This window comes from Pipistrellus kuhlii, unplaced genomic scaffold (genome assembly GCF_014108245.1).
Source record: "Pipistrellus kuhlii isolate mPipKuh1 unplaced genomic scaffold, mPipKuh1.p scaffold_m20_p_6, whole genome shotgun sequence".
Classification (NCBI taxonomy): domain Eukaryota; kingdom Metazoa; phylum Chordata; class Mammalia; order Chiroptera; family Vespertilionidae; genus Pipistrellus; species Pipistrellus kuhlii.
In genome coordinates this window covers 61,131,283-61,152,051 of record NW_023425562.1, presented here as the reverse complement: position 1 = coordinate 61,152,051, position 20,769 = coordinate 61,131,283, and the positions used below count along the sequence as shown (strand labels likewise).

General features: G+C 37.4%; 1 protein-coding gene across 4 annotated transcripts in view; it reads right to left on the bottom strand.

Moving 5' to 3' along the window:
* The window catches only part of PLCB1 (phospholipase C beta 1), a 603,902-nt gene that overhangs the window by 389,649 nt on the left and 193,484 nt on the right, over positions 1–20,769 (bottom strand). For all 4 annotated transcript variants that reach the window (XM_045574800.1, XM_036419878.2, XM_045574801.1 and 1 more), the window contains exon 3: positions 2,286–2,354. In XM_045574800.1, coding sequence (XP_045430756.1) covers positions 2,286–2,354 — 69 coding nt within the window. The remainder of the gene's footprint in view (positions 1–2,285; positions 2,355–20,769) is intronic.

Here is a 20,769-nt window from a genome sequence, read left to right as displayed (position 1 = left end):
AATAAGTTAAGACAGGGGTGCTCAAATGTTGCTGCAAATTTATTTTTCAAAACTGATGTGCATGCCACACTTATATCAATTAAATTCTTCTACCACCAGAATGTCTTGGGTGGAGAACAGGCATCAACATTTTTTTAAAGTTTTCCAGATCTCTTTCCCTTAGATGTCGAATAGAAAACATGACAACAGCCAATGCAGCAATAGCCGTGTGATGTTCCAGGAACAGATAAATTTAAGAACTCCTCTGCTAAAGGTTTGCTAGTGAATTGTTTCATTTAATTCTTATAGCAATGATATAAAATACTCATCTATCATCATCATTATCATTATTACTAGTAATAGTATCATGACTTCACCAATGAGGAAGAAATCTGAGATTCAGGAAGGTCACACATAATATGTCACAGAACCCAGCTTGGAAAATAGGACAGTCTATTGAGGTTCTTGAAAACCAGCAAGAAATCGAAAGGAGGAAGACCCAAGAACATGGAAAATCCACAGAGAAAGCAATCTTTGGTGGAAAAGCAGCAAAAGCCAGAGTATTCCGAGAGTCTAAGATTGTCCTCAAGAGACGTATTTTAGGATCTAATAGCAGTTTATCAGCTGAGCACAGCTCTGCTCATTTGTCAACATTCCATAGCCATTTATCAAACTGCATCCATACATGAAGCACCACCAGTAGGCATGCCGGGGGCTGCAATTAAAAAGACTCAAGGCTAAGAAACTCTCCGTGTGCCTGAAGAACTTACTTGGACTCATGATGCCTGGGGCTATGGGTAGTGGAATAAAGTGTAGGCAACTGTCTTGAACAAATATTGAGAATGAAATTTCAAGTCAGGCCAATAAACTTGAATTAAAAGGCAAACTTTATTACAATGTTACCAATATAGCTCTAACAGGCTTACAAGAAACTTGGCTGAAATATTGTTGGGAGAAGAAGAAAAAAATATTCTTTCCTGCACTACAAACTGTGAACAATTTTGAATCATCAACAAACCATTAATGTTACAAAATTGAAAAACTAAACTACTGAAATTCCAGAGATGAATGTAAGCAATATACTGCTTTCACATGAAACACTAATAGTAACTTCCTTGAAAATAACTTTGATTTTTACTTATTTTTCTTTCTCATATTTTCCTATAGAGAATTGTTAACCTCTTTCAGTAATGAAAGCAGTATTTGGGTTCTTGCCCTATGGCAAAATTTGCAAGTAATGGCTGCACTGTTATGTATCTGAAGAAGAAGAATTACAGGTGACTTTTTTTTGTCTTCCTGCATCACCAGAGATAAAATAACAATACTCTTTGATTTCAAAGAAACTATTTTGACTTTTAAAGAATAAAACAAAAGTTGCAGACAGATACTCAAATGGAAAATTGCTAGTTTTATGTCAGTTTCCATGAAAGAGGCAAAAGCTACGGAATGGCATCTTACTTCCCTATTTGCCAATACTCTCTGTGCTAGAAAAGATGTATTTAAAGAACTGAAATTGGGTTGGGGGGGGGGGAGATGAATGGTAATGGATGGAAGCTTTACTTGGGATGGTGAACACAATGCAGTATAAGGGTAATATATTGTAGTACTATGCACCCAAAAACTGTATCATTTTGTTAACCAGTGACACCCCAATTCAATGGTAAATCAACATATCATGCCATACCCTACCAGATAATCTATGTTAAAAAAAAAAAGTAAGTCCCTTATTCAGCATGTTTAAACAACCTTTAAAAAATAAAGTGCATTGAATATTCCTTCAGTAAGTTTTTCACACCAAAACAAACTGACATTCCACACCACTGCTCCCAAGTCTGCCGGTCTTCACCAGTAACTCTGCAGAAACAACTCGTACAGCCTTTGGGCTCAACCGATGAAATGATTTCAACTGCAAAGCATTTGAGGTACCAGGTCTAGTTTATCCTGTGTCAAAGATGCTATTCCTTCTGCTTAGGAGGTTCAAGAAGTTTTGCAGGCCATTTCAAACACCTTTCAGCTATTTAGAATTCCTCAGTAACGTTAGCATCTTTATTTTATTCAAACAAAAATAAAGAAAAGCCCCCATAGCCAACTGCCTATATATTTGCTCAATGTTTCTGTTTTTTTGTTTTGTTTTTTTAATAAAAGTGGAAGTGTTGAGGGCATGGCTTCTGGAACGATCAACTGCTTTATTGTGTTTTACAACATCTACAACAGAGGAACTTTTAATTGGGGCAATTAATTGACACTATGACACAGCTAAGTAATCAAGGCGGCATCTGGTGCGGGCATAACGCTCCGCTTCCTACCTTGGGCGCTTTGGCGTGTTTCCCACATCTGGCATCCTTGACAAGGCTGAGATCTAACAGCTCCGTCTCCTGGAAGGCAAAGATGTGAAACTGTTAAGCATCCACATAGATCTCTTTGTTTTCTTTTCTTTGTTTGATCTCTTTTCATTTACATCACTTTAAAAAAATAATATCCTGAGACCTGCCTGAAGATTTCTCAGCAGTTTGGATATTTTTTTTCTCTTATACTAATAATTTATTGAATTGCAATGGAAACAAAAAGATAGCAAACTTCTAAACTTCTAACTACTCAGGTTACTATACTATATTCTAATACATGTTGTGGGTATAATGATGTGTGGTGTAAGCCCCTAATCTATTGTGTAAGGCATTCCTGAGTCCTGATGAATCCAGCCTTCCTGTTTTCCTATTGAAAAAGAATCCTAAGAGTCACTCTGGGTATAAGTGAGGCCATGTGAGTGGGAAAGGATAAAAGATGATGCTACTCCCAACAGCTCACAGAATACCCAGCTCACCTGACCAAGGTAAATGAAATGAATCTGCTTCCCATAGCCACCTCTACTCAAGCCTTTTGCACACATACCTGATACCTTGATCTTTTCCTTTATTATACATTTTTAAGACCTATCATACACAAGTTACTCTGAAATACAAGACATAATGTATGGTTGCTTCTCTGGATGGACTTGCCATCAAATAGAAGACTAAGAAGTGCATTTTCTGAAGATCAAGGAGAAAGTGTCAATGCCAATTTAAAGTTTACTGCTATGGAGGTCAGCAGAGCAAAGAGTTTTCCCCTATTAGCTCAGAGAAAAGTCCCTGAGGAGTGACTGAGCATGGAGAAGGGAGGTGGGGAGAGAGGGGTCTTATTCCAGTCGGAGAGTACAACATCAGCAAAGATCCAGAAAAGGAAGCACCAGAAGTTTAAGTGGAACCGTGAGGTATCCATGACCTTTATAAACACTTAGAGAAGGAGAACACTGTAGGTGAAAGGGGTAGGGAGGAGGAGAAAAACAGGGAAACATCCAGGAGTAAGAAACAGTAAGAGGAAAGGCATAATGGCAGCACAAAACGAGACTGGCCTGGGCAACATTCAGTATTCCATTGCTGGGACCCTGACCATGTGGAGAAAAGTCTCAGGAGATGACACAGAGAGATGTAACAGCACACCTCTCCGAGGGCTGAAAGGAGGACAAGAACCAGTGCTCTCTCTTCTTTTGCTCATCCTGAACTAGTCTGTTTTTCCCCATTTTTTTAAATTCTTTAACCGATTCCCATTTGTGTGTGATTCTGTGGGAATCCTCCCAAACCCCAAGGTGTGACAGGCAACAAGCCAGCAAGGCATTTGCAGGATAAAATAACGGGTGCCATGGTTCCCCTAAGGCCACGCCATCCACAATATTAAAAATCACCTTATAAATGTTAGAAAACAAGAGTATCAATCACCGGACTCAAGGCTTCACTTAAGCAAATGTAATAAAGTCCTCAGACATAAGGAAATGTTGCTTCCGCTCCAGGTTCTTTACCTCCACAGCGACATCAACCAAAACATTTGTTGGAAGAGGAGATATAAGAACTAAGCTTGAAAACCACACTGAGTGGCAATTTGAGAAAGGAGAGAGTACAAAGGGAGGGGTGGTTGGAAGAAAGATGAGAGTGATAGTATGGAGATAGCACTAATGGAAGAAAATAGAGGAGTTGTTAACAACTCTGGAATTTCCATCTTCCTCACTGGGACTCAAAACTTTGGGCAAGACAGTGCATTATGGAGATGTGGGTTTGAGGGACTGGTCCCTCAAACCAACTGAATGTTACAATATGTCAGGTGCAGGCTAGGTATTGAAAAATCTCTCTCTCTCTCTCTCTCTCTCTCTCTCTCTCTCTCTCTCTCTCTCTCTCTCTCTCTCACACACACACACACACACACACACACACACACACACACACAGAGAGAACTAAAACCTGTGTTAAGATGCCCATGCAAAAAAACAATTCTTATACTCTAAAGGAGACATCTCAAAGTGTCCTGCAGACATGGGACATGAATGGCTATGGCATCTTTTCAGCCAGTCTATAAGAATTAGAAGAAATTTTGCAGCCTTACAATTCTGTGTTTGGGGTGGAGACGTCCAAGGAGAGGAAAGAGCAGGTACAAATACTGAGAGGTTACAAGACACTCAGGATACCCAGCCTAGGTGCCTGGAGAGTTAGCACCATCACTCCTAGACTCAGTGGTTGTTAACTGCGTGTTCTCTTTATAATTATTCATAAATGCTGATGTTTATGTTTAATGCACTTTTCATATATGTTGCATGATGTTTTACATATAGGCAAACACACACAAACACACACACACACACACAATGCATTTTTCTAATTTTACAGCAACATTCTCTATTCAAGAAAATGCTTCCAGTTGAACAAACAATAGACGTAAATTTTACTTGTTTGTTTATACACACAAAGCCCAAATTGAGTTCACATGGAACTAGATCTTAGCAGGCATCATTATACAGCTTTTATATTACACATAATGAACGCTGTTTTCTACTTTCTGCTCAAGAGGAAATGCTTATTCCCCAAGTCACAGAGGGGTAGTTAATGCCAGCTGCCCGAGGGATTCATTTCAATATCACAACGACTGAGAAACTCGCCAGCGTATAACACTGTGTGTGCAGGAAAACCTCCACGGGGCACTATCAATGTGGGTAATGTAGCATGGGAAAGACCCGGGTGGGAAATCTGCCTGTGGACTCATTGGGCTAGAAAGTGATGATTAAAATAGTGTCTCCCACTTCTATTAACATGCAGCAGCCACTCCTCTGGGGTTTAACTGCATCCTATTCTCTCCTCCACTAAAAAGAAAATGAGAAACCCAATGCACAGGACCACAAAACTGTTACTTGTGTCATCAAAACTTTTTCTAGGCTAATTTTCTTGTGCAAACAATTTAAACAAAGCACTCACGCTATTCAAAAGTGGGGAAATGGTCCCTTTTTCAATTCATTTACAAATTACTGCTTTCCACTTTAAGAAACAGAGGTCATGTGATTTTTAGGAAAAATAGGGGTCGGAATAAGGGCCCTAAAATTCATCCAGTCATCATACCATGCCCAGCATCAGTTTTATAATCTATAAAATGAGTTTGATCAGACTTCTCAGACCTTAACCTGCATTACAGTCACCTGGGAGACTTAAAATACACATTGACTGATTCAGTTTCTCGTTCAAAGGGACAAGGGCAGCCTGAGAACCTGCATCTCTAATAAGCTCTCAGGTGATGCTGATGCTACTTGTATGGTATAGTATGTTGTATGAAGAATCTATATCTGCCATTTGTTTGTATATAATAGAACTGTCAAATAAAAACATGACACCTACTGAATATAAAAGCATGCCCAATTTCAGTTTCATTTGACTAAATTGAAGAAAAACTATTAAATGACAAGAGCCACCAACTCCTAAAAAGTGTCCTAAGCATCAAATTTTACCTTATACAAGTAAAAGGTCTCTAGTTATTCAGAAATGTAAGCAGCCACTGAAATCGTTTCATTTGCTGCAAATGCTGTACTATCGATATATATAACCTTTACATTCTACTTTATAACGTAAAAAAAAATTTTGTTCTCTCACTTCAAAGCTCATCTCACAATAGAAAGGGTAATGGGGTCCACAAAGGCTTGTGGGCTTCTTGGACTAATGGAAGAACAATGAACTAGCATACCCCTTTGTTCTCAAGGTACACAATGCCCATCCTTAGGAGATCACACTCCTAGCCCCGCTCTTCCCCCCAATATATCCAATTGAAGTGTTGACAGATGATAAACTTCCATTTTCTCAGTACTCATAAAGGTGAATCAACAGTAATCAAGAGTTTATTTTTGACATTTTGAATAAGTGATGAGAGAATTGAGATAAGCAAGCTAAGGAGTGACTATAATTGACTCTGCTGTTGACTATTCAGCAGAAAGATTTTAATCCATCAGCTACAAGCACACTGTGAGGTACATGAGCCATGAAATGCACTGCAACCTCAAGGAAGAATACAATTCAAAACTCAAGTCTTTTCCAGAATACCTATTTCAGTGCTAAATTCCATTAGCTGCCAGTATAATAATGTGCTTCAGATTCACACAATATATAATCAGAGCAGCAATTACAGTCATAAACATTTCATAAGGAAGATATTAATGGCTGGATGTATATGTGGGCGGGGGGGGGGGAGGTGATTATCCATAAGTTGTTCAATCTCCATTTACCAAAAGTAGAAGAAATTAATATGTTTTACTGACAGTTAAGCCTCCCTAAAATACTCAAAATTGAAAAGCACTATCTTCTAGTCCTCACAGTGGAGGAATTTAATTTAAAGAGAAGCAGATGGCATAGACAACTCATTGTTCTTAGCTTTAGCCCACCTCCGAGGAAGAGAAAAATATGTGTAGGTACTTTTCCAAATAAAACACCCCTGTGCTCTGCTTCACTTGGTCTTGTTTCCTTTGTTCCCTCGCCTTGATTTCTATCTTCCCCTTCACAATCTGCACTCGAGTCTCAGTGTACAAAACACCAATGGAAATGAGATTATCAATAACAATCACACCAGAGAAAAGAGAACAGCAACACATCCGAATTTCTAAACAAACCTAGCATAAGTATAGTGCAAATTTCATCGAACAAGGAGGCAGAAAACTTAACTTAGAATTGTCATTTGGAATCTACGCATTATTAAGCAAGTCACCACAGATGTCTGTGCCTTCTATGCTAGTTTGTCAAAGAGAGATGCAGATGCCAGCAACACCTTCCTCATTGGGCAGCTGTTAAATCAACTGAGATAGTAAACTAACATCTCCACTTAGACAGCAGGGAGAACTACAGACAGATACATTGTGAGGCTTATGATATTTCCAATTTCAAGTGAGAGAGAAGAGATCCTAGTAGAAAAGTCAAAAACAGGTAGGTAAAGAATCTAACCAATTGGCCCTAACCGGTTTGGCTCAATGGATAGAGCATCAGCCTGTGGACTGAAGGGTCCCGGGTTCGATTCCAGTCGAAGGTATGTACCTTGGTTGCGGGCACATCCCCAGTAGGAGCTGTGCAGGAGGCAGCTGATCGATGTTTCTAACTCTATCCCTCTCCCTTCCTCTCTGTAAAAAAAATCAATAAAAAATATATATATATTTTAAAATAACCTAACCAATTGAATATGGCAGAGATGATAGGCTCTTACTCCCATCATTATGTTACCCTTGATGGCAAATGTGAAGGAATGTTGCAGGTTTAGGGTCCAATTAGATGACTTAAATTCAACCTCAAGAGAGATGAAACTTTCAGGAGAGGATCTAAAAGTGAGAGTTTTGAAGCAGTGGAGATGCTAGCCTGATGACTATGTTGTTTATTGCCTATGAAAGGGGAAGGCAGCTAGGAGCTAAGGGCCTCTGTCTTACCATGACAAAGCACGAAATTGTGACAACAACCTGAATGAGGTTGGAAGATGAAAAGCAGCCTTGCAGACACCTTTAAGGCAGCCTTGGGGGACCCTAAGCAGGTGAAACCCTGCCCCATTCAAACTGTAAGATAATAAATGTGTGTTGTCTTTGTGGTACCTTGTTTTACAGCAATAGATAACTTATACGGGGCCCCAATTGTGTCCAAGTGCTAACGTATTTAATTAGAAGGGAATGGGGATAATTTATATAGCTTTGCACTCTAACTCAGCATAAAAATGACTGCAATGCTGCTATCTTTCTTAAACATATCCATCATGAAACAATTATTATAACTGAATCATAGAATTTTGAACTGGAAAATATTTCAGATGAGGAAATTGAGTGCCAGAGAAAATATATCAATTGTCCCAAATCACTGAAACTGGGCCCAGGATAGAAAAATAATTCATTTATTTTCAGATGTAATTTTTGCCCTAAAAAATTATTTTTTAGTATTGATAAAATAGCAGGAGTATTAACTGAGTAATACAAATGGAAGAAGGAGCACATGTCTTTGTTTATGTATAAGAAAAGCCACCTGGATAAATAGAATGCAATGCTAGTGCCCTGTTTTGGCTCAGCGGATAGGGTGTTGGCCTGTGTACTGAAAGGTCCCAGATTTGATTCTGGTCAAGGGCATGTACCTTGGTTGTGGGTACATCCCCAGTTGGAGGTGTGCAGGAGACAAATGAATGATGTTTCTCACTCTCTATCTCTCTCCCTTTCTCTCTGTAAAAAATCAATTAAAAAAATGTATTTTTAAAAAATGCAATGCTAGCTTCCAACGGCTGTGTCTCCAAAAGGCAATGTAAATTGAATTGGCAAATTTCTAGTTAATTTTTTTTCTTTGTAGATAAACAGAAAGTTAGTTCAACCTCCGGTTATGCAATAGTCGAATTTCCTCCTTCTTAACCTTCTTCTCTAGCTCCCTGAGAAACTTTTATATATTCATCTAAGAATGAAAGTTGCTGAAGTTGAAAGTTAATATGGCTAAGCATAAAATTATATCCATAGCAACAGAGCTTTATTAAGATATAGAATTAATAAAACAATTATAAAGCATTTATGCTTATAACCTGATGCTTCTATGACTGTGGGAAGAACACAACACACAATTTCTGAAGTCCTGAGTATATTATATCTGAAAATAGCTTCTTGCAATTTTTAAAAAAATAATGAATGAAAAGCATGTGAAATTTAAAAGGATAGTAATTGGCTATACTTTAACCTTATTTGATTGATATAAAAACTGAGAGAAAAAGCTCCATAATTACCATGAAAAATATATATTAAAAAGGACAGATATCAGGAATATATTGGATATTATAACCAATATGCTTTAATTTCCTAGTATTTGGTTGTTATTTATTAAAAGGCATCTTATGAAGGGGTTCACTGCATTTTTATGAATAGTGACATTGTATTGGTTAAGGTTTCAGAGGTTTGTTTTTTTTATTGTAACTATAATGATAAAGAATACATTGCCACAGTTTTCTATAAGTCTATACTCAGCAAAAGTCTTCATTTCAGGCTAATCAGATTATCTAGAAACAGCATCCATCATTTGACAAATAGTTTCATAAATGCTGGAAACTGGATGAGCACAGAATTCAATTTCCATAAAAGGTCTCTTGAAAAGAAACATGGAAATTATATCAATTAATCAGGCAAATAAGCTATTTCCACTTGAAAAGACTAGATGATTTAAACTTAGCAAGTTTTTCCCTTTAAGTCATTGAAAATATCAATATTATCTATGGACTATACAGAGTTTACTATGGCTGAATAGTTAGCCAAGCTTTTATACCTGGCAGCACAAGCTGCTTCTAACTCCTTAATCTTAACCTTAACGCAATATTCGAGGATACCATTAATCTGCCTACATGGCTTAAATTCTTTACTTTCTGAAGACCAGTGGTTCTCAAATCGTGGTCCCTGAACCAATAGCATCAGCATCAACATCACATAGGAACATGTGAAAAATGCAAATTCTCAGGCCCTACCCTAGACCTACTAAATCAGAATCTCTGGTAGGACCCAGAAATCTATTTCAATTAAGATAAAAGTGATTCACATGTAATCTTAAATTTGAGAACCTGTGTCCTAGATATTAATTGGAGATAACAGCTGCCCTTGAAGAAGGCTAATTCACCAGGGCTAGAATTCGTTGTAGGACATCGGATAAGCTGCCTAGATCCATTCAAGAAATAACTAAATCAGAGCCCTGAAAGCAATTAGAGAACTGATAGTAAGACAGTTGATGAAAAGTTTTCTTCAGACTAATGTGTTTGTCAGTAGCATCAATATCACTGTAAACTGAAGCAGCTATTTCATATGGGCCCCAGGAGGATAGACAAAGTCAAGGAGAGATTTTAAAGATTCTTTGGCCTATTTCCAAATGTTTTGATTCAACCCCTGTGGATGAGACACCTGGGCTGACAACTGATGTGTTTCCTTTTCTCTTTAATCACACAGTCATGACCTGTTTGGTGACGTCAAGTATTTCTGAGGTATACAATAATGGCACTTATCCATTCCTTCCCTAATAGTCACTTTGTAATATCCATTCAGATAGTCTCGTGTTCCTCCTTTTCCTATTTACTCCAACATGCATCACAAATTTTTCTACCCAAATGTTTGAATGTTGGTCTGCCATGGCACTCCCTGTGTTCTAGCAAACACAAGATTTAAAAAAATATTAATGCCTCAAGGACAGTCTAAAGCTTTTTTGTTCTAAAACCTATGATTTATGGAAATGAAACAATACACTTTTGAATGACCGATGAGTCAAAGAAATCAAAAAGGAAATTAGAAAATATGGAGAGAGAAAAAAAATATTTGGAACAATATACCAAAACTTATGGGATACAGCAAAAGCAGCAACCCCAGAATTTGATGATCTTTTAACCTCACTTAAAGTCCTAAATATAAAAGGAATTAAGCTATCTTCCAAAATTAGATATTTTAAGTTGATAAATGTGCATGAATGTCTTTTTCTTTTCTCTTCAAGAGAACTTGCTTCTTAAGATTATTTTTGGCTTTCTGGCTAGGCAATAGGAATATAATCATCCTTTTTCCAATGCTAATTTATAGGGATAAGGACTGGCTGTGTCTATGGGGAGTGTGGTACATAATGAATCTTCTGGAGAAGAATATTCACTGGGTCAATCAACAAATCATCCTCAGTGCCCTACCTATGTGCTGTATATTCACCAAAAGTAAACCCCTTTTCATTCAACTGTTGATCAACCTCTACACATAATGCAAACACACACAATGTATATCATAAACTGTAAATGAGTCACTTGGGTGGCGTGGCTCAGTAGTTGAGTGTGGACCTATGAACCAAGAGGTCACAGTTCAATTCCCAGTCAGGGCACATGCCCAGGTTCCACACTTAATCACCAGTTTGGGGCTTTCATGAGGCAGCTGATCAATGGTTTTCTCTCATAATTGATACTTCTATCTCTCTCTTCTTCTTCCTTCCTCTCTGAAATCAATGCATATAGATATATGTATGTGTGTATATATATGTATGTATATGTACTTTAAATGTGTCAAAATATTCATTGAATTTAGGGCCGTTTTCCAGTTACTTGGGAAATTTTCATAAAGCTCCTGTAAGAAACTATTGATGGCCACCTGGATCCCTGCTAATTCCCTTTCCAGATACCCATCCTCCAGTGTGCTTACTTCCCTCCTAACAATTGACATCTATGGCTACCTGGCACCACTTCACCCAGAAGCACAGACAGAGCATAAGAAGAACCTAAGGAGGCCATTCCTCTCAGGGAGCTCATAGCTCATAACTGACAGGTGCAGGAGCATGAAAGCCCAGTAAACTTGCCTTGGGACAGAACAAACTCCCAGGTTGAGGGTAGGACCTCTTGGTTGGCTTCTTTCCCTTTACTGTCCTGTTTCCATGACTCTCATACTATCTCCTGGACCCCTAAGTAAATAAGTCTCTTACATTCCACCACTTGCACTTGTGTCTGTTTAGAGGACATGATTCAAACAGCTATCGCTTACAAATAATCAACTTAGAATATAATGTCAAACTTAAAAGTATCCTGAATCACAGATATACTACTTTTAAAATCAAAATTTTATATTAATTATTGTCTTTGGTTTTTCATATATTTCTGTATACTTTTTTAATTTCTTTTAAATTTTCTTTGAAACAGCCTTAAGCATTATAATATATCCAATAAACAAACATTCTTTGAGAATGAGTTCTCAATCACTGTACATGGTATTTTATTTCATATCATCCTTAATCAGATTTTAATGATTTTTTAGCATTTCCTGGGAAGCTGCCATATGAGTACATATCATCTACTCTAAAGTGCAAATAGTTGTCTCTAAAGCTTTGTCAGGTTATAATCTGAAACAACTGCTTTTAAAGAAGGATTATTATTACCGAAAAAATTAAAAGTTATAAAAATCATCAGTTTACCTAATTCCCCAGAGTTCATTTTTGTCATATTTAGAAAAAATTGTTCATATCCACTATATTTTAGGTCACTTTCTTTTTGGTGAATATTTATTTCATTTTCAACCACCTAATCCAGCTTCCTTTCTTTAAAAATTTTTTTTTAAATTACTCCCAGATAAAATTGTCATTGGTAGAATGCAAGACACAATTTCTTTGCATGCTCTCCTTCCTTTTAATCATTACATTCAACATTTTAATGTGTCTTTGTAAATATAGTTAAGGAAAATATAATTGTATTAGAATTTTTCATCAAAGACAAAACAGTCATAGAAATAGTCATTCATTTCCATGGCCACTTAAATATTACCGTCTGGTGTGTGAGATATCTGCTTGTTCCAGATCACGTTCTCAGAGAATCACATTTTTTTTAAATTACCTTTATTGTTTAAAGTATTACATATGTCCCCTCTTTTTCCAGTATGAACCCCTATACCCTGCACCTACACCCTCCCTCCCGCTACTATTTGTGTCCAGGGTTTATGCATGTAAGTTCTTTGGTTAATCACTTCCTGTCTGTCTCCTCCCCTTCCCTATTGCCTCTGAGATTCATCAGTCTGTCCCATGCTTACATGTCTCTGAATAGATTTTGATCATCCATTTACTTTGTTCATTAGATTCCACATATGAGTGAGATCATGAGATACCTGTCTTTCTCTGATTGGCTTATTTCACTTAAGCACAATACCCTTTAGATATCTCCATGCTGTCTCAAATAGTAAGAGATTCTTCTTTTAACAGCTACATAGTTTTCCATTGTACCACAGGTATGCTTTTTTTTAATCCATTCAGCTACCTATGGGAACTTGAGCTGTTTTCAGACCTTAACTATTATAAATAATGCTGCTATGAACATAAATATATATCTGTTTCTAATTGGTGTTTCATATTTCTAGAATATATACCTCAAAGTTGGATCACTGGGTCAAATGGCAGTTCCATTTTTAATTTTTTGAGGGAACAACACATTGTTTTTCAAGGTGGCTGCACCAGTCTGCATTCCCACCAACAGTCCACTGGGTCCCTTTTCCTCCACATTCTTGCCAACATTTGTTGTTCATTGATTTATTGATGGTAGCCATTCTGGCATGTGTAAGGTGGTACCTCATTATTGTCATTTTAATTTGCACCTCTCTGATGACCTGTGACTTTGAGCATTTTTTTTTCCCATGTATCTTGGCCATCTGTATATCCACTTTGGACAAATATCTAAGTCCTTTGCCCATTTTTAAATTGGATTGTCTGTCTTTTTTTTGTTGGGTTGCATGAATACTTTATATCTTTTGGAAACTAACCCCTTATCAGATATATCATTGGCAAATACGTTCTCCCATACAGTGGGTTCCCTTTTTATTTTGATACTGGTTTCTCTTGCTCTTCAGAAGCTTTTTAGTTTGATGTAATCCCATTTGTTTATATTTCCTTTGTTTATCTTGCCCTAGGCTATGTAGCTATGAAAATTCTGCTTTGTGAGATGTCTAACATTTTGCTGCTCATGTTTTCTTCTAAGATTTGATGATTTCAGGACTTATATTTAAGACTTCTATCCATTTTGAATTTATTCTTGTGTATGGTGTACGTTGGATGGTAAAGGTCTGCCTGAGAAAGATGTCCTCTACAGTAAGAGGGAATGAATCAACAGGAATCCAGGTGGCTGCCCTCCAAACTCTATCCCCAGAGACACCAAATCCTAATTCTCCTCACACAGCTCCAAGCCACTCTGCCTTCCCTCTGCCAGAGCCCAACGTGGCTGCACATGAAATGTTGTGTGTTGGCCCTATAAGAGGGTACTAGCGTTTTCAGCCATCTCTCCCAGGGGTACACAAAACCCTCAGCCTATCACAGCCTTGTTATGTGGGCACCTTTCTCAGTTCTGGGCTGGAGAGCCAGCTTTGGGTTTAGATTCCAGGAATCACCCAGCAGCCAAGATATATGCCTCCTGAACTTAAACTATTGCCTGTGGGAACCAGGCCAGCCCTCTTATGCCTCTGCACTTCCTACTAGTCTCTATGTGGTCTCCACTTTATGTTCCTGGTTATAAGAATTCTCTACAGCTAGTCTTCAATTGGTTTTTCAGGATGATTTTTCTAGGTATTAGTAGTAATTCCATTTTAATCCTGGGAGAACGTTAGTGTAGCTTCCACTTAATCCACCGCCTTCTTGGAATCTGCTCTCCAGAATCACATTTTTTATCAATATCATTGTTCACCTTTCAAAGTAAGTCCTATACGATTCCAGGAAGGATCCATCTTTTTCAAAAATGGACCCCCTGTAACTTTTTCCATGTTTTGATTAATTGCTTTACTCTCTAGAGTCAAGAACAACTGAATTTCATAATCTTTTATAAAGTCTAAATTTTGACCAGGGTCACTCTCCCTGGGTATCTAATTTTCCTAAGTAAATAACTCATGAATCCTTTTAACATAGGCATTGAACACCCAGAGGACAGATCATATTTTTATTATTGCACAATATATTTCTTCTTGCTTAGATGAAAGTAAACTCTAAATATAATCTTCCTCAGAATTACTTACCCCGTAGTATTAAGAAACTAAATACCCTAGACAAAAAATTTTAAATCTATATAGTTAGGACCTGAACTTGTGTTTAGTGAAAATATTCTACCTTGATTTTCCATAAAGTTTTTTGTGATTTTTCTCCTTGTTTTTCTTCATATCTGAGCAAATTATTCCCTAATCTGTGCTATAGCTTGAATAGCTCATTTGTCCTCCTTTTTGCCCCACCACAAAAACCTATTGTGTTTTACAACCAAGGCTATTTGGGTTTTCAATTTTAAGTCAGATGAATCACAGTTGCTCTATGTGGGTCAGTCAAAATTAAGTACAGAAGACTCCATGTACCAAAATTGGTGTTATTCTGTTTATGATTATGGAATTAAATTAACCTGAGTTTTAAGCACTGTATGTCTTTCAGCATTATTTTTTTAGTACAAAAGCAATCTTTAAGAAATTGCCTAGATTGAATACCTTTCCATTTCTCTCTTTTGGTATAGTCTGATAGAATGATTAGTGGTCTTCAAAGTATGGAACCTGGACTAATAGTGTCAACATCACCTGGGAACTTTCTAGAGATACAAATTCCTGGGCCCCACACCAACCTATTGAACTAGAAACACTGAGGGGTGGGATCCAGCAAATATGTGTTATAACAAACCTTCCAGGAAATTCTGAAATACTCTCAAGTTTGAGAGCCATGAGAATGGACACTTAAATATTGGTAACAAATAGCACATTGTGCCCTTTGAGAGGCACTGGAGCCACTAGACTGAACAGAGCCTATATCTGTGCTTAATAATTCCCTTACTTATAAACTTTCTAGTTCTTAATAACTTCCTTACTTATGTACCCTTGTATTTATGTTAAAGGACATAGAAAAAAGTATGTATTTTTATTTAAAGAAAATGCTTGATGTTTATGATGCTCATATGCTACTTTTAAATAAAATATGTGCATTATAAAAACCTGAGATGCCAGGAGAAAAGAGAGAGAGGTAGAGAGAGAAAAAGAGAGAGGTAGAGAGAGAGAGAGAGAGAGAGAGAGAGAGAGGAGAGAGAATATCAGATACAAAATAAGTAAATTATTTAGACAAAATAAATAAATAAATCCCAGATACAATGGAGTCTTACTTTATATCATATCCATTCTGCAAGTCCATTTTTAAAGTTAAGAAGAAGAAAAAACAGCATAAAGGGGCTCTTTGTTATATATATAAGCATTCCCAAGTGCTTTTAAAAACATTTCCTGGTGAAATTATTACTAATCCATTTAAAGGGCATAGAAAGCTAAAGGGCATAGAGGTAGCTGTCACTGTTATGCTCAGTGATTACTGTATTATAGTGGTGTGACTCTTCTCTTTCTACACAACTGAGTGGGTCTGTGCAGTTCAGCAGACCTTAAGGCAGAGGAGGCTAACTCTCCACCAGAATTGCACCTTGCCTTACACAGTGCTGAGAATTGCTAGAAAGTCACTGACTAATCATAAGCCATATTTCATATACTCCTTTCATTTTTGGAGGATTATATGACTAGTTCTCTCAAAGGGCACGTGAATGAAAGAGATGGGGGTCACTTCCAAGTCCTTTTCTTTCTTTTTCCTTTTCATAGTCATCAAAGGAACCCTAAAAGGCACTGGAGCCTAAGTTTCTGAATCACCAGGTAGAAAAAAGCCATCTTCAGATCAGATACACTCACACTGGACTATTAAATGAATGAGAGTAATTGTGTTAAGTCATTAAAATTCTAGAGTTTACCTTTTATAATAGGAAATTTAGTTAATATAGGGCTTATATGACCTGTTTTAAAAGGACAGATTCACTATCTCATAATATAAAATATCATATGTCAACTTGACCCGGCCACAGTGTACCCGGGTACTGGACAGACATTTTTTACTGTGAGGGTGTTTCCTGATGAGGTTTACTATTTGAATCCTGAATAGACTGAGAAAAGCAAATTGCCCTCCCAATGATGGTGTGTCTAACTGGTTGAATTGGGGTATCGGTCTACTTCTGCACTCATACCATTGGCTTACTCGGTTCTAAGGCCTTTGGGATTGGATAGCAGATTGTGGGACTTCTCTGCCTATATAAGTGAATTAAATGTGTGTGTGTGTGTGTGTGTGTGTGTGTGTGTGTGTGTGTATTAAAGAATACATATATATAATTTTATTTTATTTTTTATTACATTTTATTGATTTTTGTACAGAGAGGAAGGGAGAGAGATAGAGAGTTAGAAACATCGATGAGAGAGAGTCATCGATCAGCTGCCTCTTGCACAGCCCCCGCTGGGGATATGCCCGCAACCAAGGTACATGCCCTTGACTGGAATCAAACCTGGGACCCTTCAGTCCCCAAGCTGACGCTCTATCATTGAGCCAAGCTGGTTTCGGCCATATATAATATATATATTTTAAAGAATACATACATGACATGTTAAAAACAGGGGTGGAGCATTATAAGTGAAAAATTATTTTTAAGATGGCATGACTGAGATCTGTAGAAGTTTGTGGGTGTAAATACCCAAGATATCTCAATACACTTGACTTGATCCACTTCTTTCCCTTGACAGACAAAAATCTCATGAAGTTACAGCAAGAAATCTCTGTGTCGTGATTACTATAGTTTCATAGTTAGGCAGAAAATATTGTGTTGTCTAGTCTCAATTCTTTGCATTTCCATATAATTTTTAAAAGTGTGTTGATATCTTTTAAAAATGTTTCTGAGCCCAGCCATGGTGGCTTGGTAGTTGAGCATTGGCCCATGAACCAAGGAAATCAGGATTTGATTCCCAGTCAGGGCTTAAGCCTAAGTTTCTGGTTCAATCCCCAGTGGGGGCGGGGGAGGGGGGAGTGTATGTGTTCAGGAGGCAGGCAGCCCATCAATGTTTCTCTGACATAGGTGTTTTATTTCTCTCTCCCTTTCCCTTCCTCTCTCTAAAAATCAATAAAAAATATATTTTAAAAAAACATTTCTGAAAAGTTAATTGGAACTGCGTTGATTCTATAGTTCAGTTGGGAAGAACTAAGATCTTTCCCAAATTGAATCTTTCCATCCATGAGCAAGAAATATCATGTGATTTATTTTGGTTTTCTTTGATATCTTTCATCAGTGTTTTGTAGTTTTTCACATGCAGATCAGTGGTAGATTTTGTTAGACTTAGCCTTAAGTATTTCAATTTTTGGTGTGATTATAGATGGTATTTTTTTTAAGTTTCAAATTATAAATGTTCATTGCTGGAATATAGGAAAGAATTGACTTTTATACATGAACCTTGTATCCTGTGATCTTGCTGGACTCCCTTACTTGTTCCAGGTAGATTTGTTTTTACAGATTATTTGGGTTTTCCTACATAAAATATATCACCTATGAGTAAAGACAGTTTTATTTCTTCATTTGTTTATTTTTTCTTTTCAATTCATTGATTTTCATCCTCCTCAACTGAACCATGTTTGGTACCTTTTCTGCAGCCCATTCCAACCCCCATAATTTTCCTTCTCAGAATATTGACCTTCCAACTGGTTCTATCCAACCTCGCTGTCACATTTCTTACTTAGCTCCTCTCATTTCACTTCTTCAAATGCCCTAACTTTCCAATTTCCACTGGCAATACTGCCAGCAACAACCAAAGTGCTCTGTTGTACTTTTCTCCTTTCCAGACATGATTACCACACTGCAATCATTCACTCATCTCTTTGACCACAGAACAGCCAATTGAAATGTAAACAGTAAAGTTCTTCATAGGAAAGAGTTCAGACACTAATTGCGCTGTCTTCCTGAAAATGCCACCGATGGAACTGTGTGGTCTGTCCTGGCAGCTTATGCATTTCATTAGGGCCAGCCGAAAGAACTGAGCATTAGCCAAAGATCCTTGAACGAGAAGTTTAACTGCATATATGTCAGATTAAGATAACAACATAAAGTTATTTCATGCTCTTGACAGTGTATTCATTGTATCCCATTTCCCTGTCTTGTCACTGTTCTAATTCTTCCTCTAGTCTTCAAAACTGACTTATCTATCCAAACTCCCCATTCCCTTCCAGCTGTTTCCTCTGAACTATTGTACTTAGGATTTCATTGCCTGCACTCATCTTTTGCTTGTTTCAACATGGTTCTATTGGATTACACTGTTACACAATGGGAGTTTTTGTACATATGTATGCATATATGTGCATATAGGCATATATGTGTGTATGCACATTTTTAAAGCTTTGTCTTTTGCTTTAAAGAAAGTTGCTTGAAGGCCAAAATTTTATTTCACACTTTTTGCAAAATGCATACAATTAATTACATTTGATTGATAGAAACCTTTTTAAGCCAAAACCTTGCCCTAGTTTTACCATGAACTGGAAAGGATAATATAAATTTCTAAATATGATTTAAAGATCTTTTAATCCTACTTATAATCATAGTGAATGTGTATCAGTTAAGTTTATACTCAGTTGTAAAAAACAAAGGCTAAAATAACAGTAGCTTAGAGAGGATAGAGGCTTATTTCTCTCTCAAATAAAAGAAGCCTAGAGGTCAGAGTCAAGGCTTGGTAGGGTTGTATCACAAGGTTGTTTGAGTTCCAGCTTTTTTCTCTGACCTTTTCTTAGTCCTCAGCATGTAGCATCTACCTCATAGTAGAGATGGTTGCTCAAACAAAATTTGTATTGGTTACATCTTTCCCTGCCAGAAAGACAGAAAGCTGAAGTAGGACATGCTCTTAAGAAAATATTCCAGAAATTTCACAGACTTCTATTTACACTTTTGGGCCAGAATTTACTCTCACAGGCACACGTAGGTACAAGGGCTTTTGGAAAGTATAAGGAGAGAATGGATACTAGGTCAGTTGTTCCTCTTTCCAGCATTTGCTGAAAGCAAATGGAGTTACTGTATGAATACTGTTCCCTCTATTGGGGATTGCCTGCTCTAGAATATTCTCTTTCAGTCATGACTGAAAACACCTCTTCTTGAACAGAAATTTGCAGTGTGGCTACAATCACATCTCTCCCCAAAACACTCCGAATCTTTTTCTCCTGTGGAATGATTCACCATCTTACCACCTGGTTAGTAGTGTGACCCAACTAATAAAAATTTCCATAAAAAGCAATCCAAGGAATGAAAAAGGAAATCACACATGAAGTGTACCTTACACACATCATCTACCTGCAGCCGGATTCTCCCTTCATCCCCTCTTCTGCCTTCTGGTTTGGTTTCAGTCTTGCTGATCAGAACTCATGCCATGTCTTCTCACGGTTTGCTCACTAGTTAGCAAGCATAATTAGAATAAGGCACTGACCCTTTCAAAGCTCCCTTGCAACAAATCTCAAGATATTATTTATTAGACAATGGACTGTATGTCTTTTCCCCTCTATACACTCTAGAATTTTAATTAAACAAAGTGCTTGCTCTGACATTCTTGCCTTTTTTTTTTCTTTTTCATAAAGAGCAAAATCCCACAGGTAAAACATGTTTGTTTCTCTTAATCAGCATATTATTAATCCTTTCCTGTTCATAGCTTTACAGGAGATTCCTTCTGGAGTTGGTTTGCTGCTTAACATCAAAGCTGTGGCCATCCAGGGAGCATGGGCTATTTATTTCCATAATTTCTATATTTAGCACGTGAGTTTGTTTACAATCATCTCTCACCCCCACTTCCTCCAACACTTTAAAATTCCCTTTCTCTCCCAGTTTTGTATCCTCTATCTTTTCAGTGAGCTAGCTTTCTACTTAGCTTTGGATTTTCTTCTTGAGTTCTCTCGGAGTATTCCTGTCCTATCTTTTTTATTTCTTTCTAGAGAGAAAGGAAATTGACCTTGGAACCTGAAGGAATCTTCCAGGAACACAACCCCCCACTGCTGCTCCTTTCTTTGGGGAAAGGAGCACTCTCCTAGATACCTTCCACAGGCAACTGTCAAGTGCAATTTGAGCTCCTGGGACAGGAACATCTCTTCACTTCAAAAGGCCATAGGCTTGTTGAATAGCTCAATTAAAAGTGAACATTGGCTT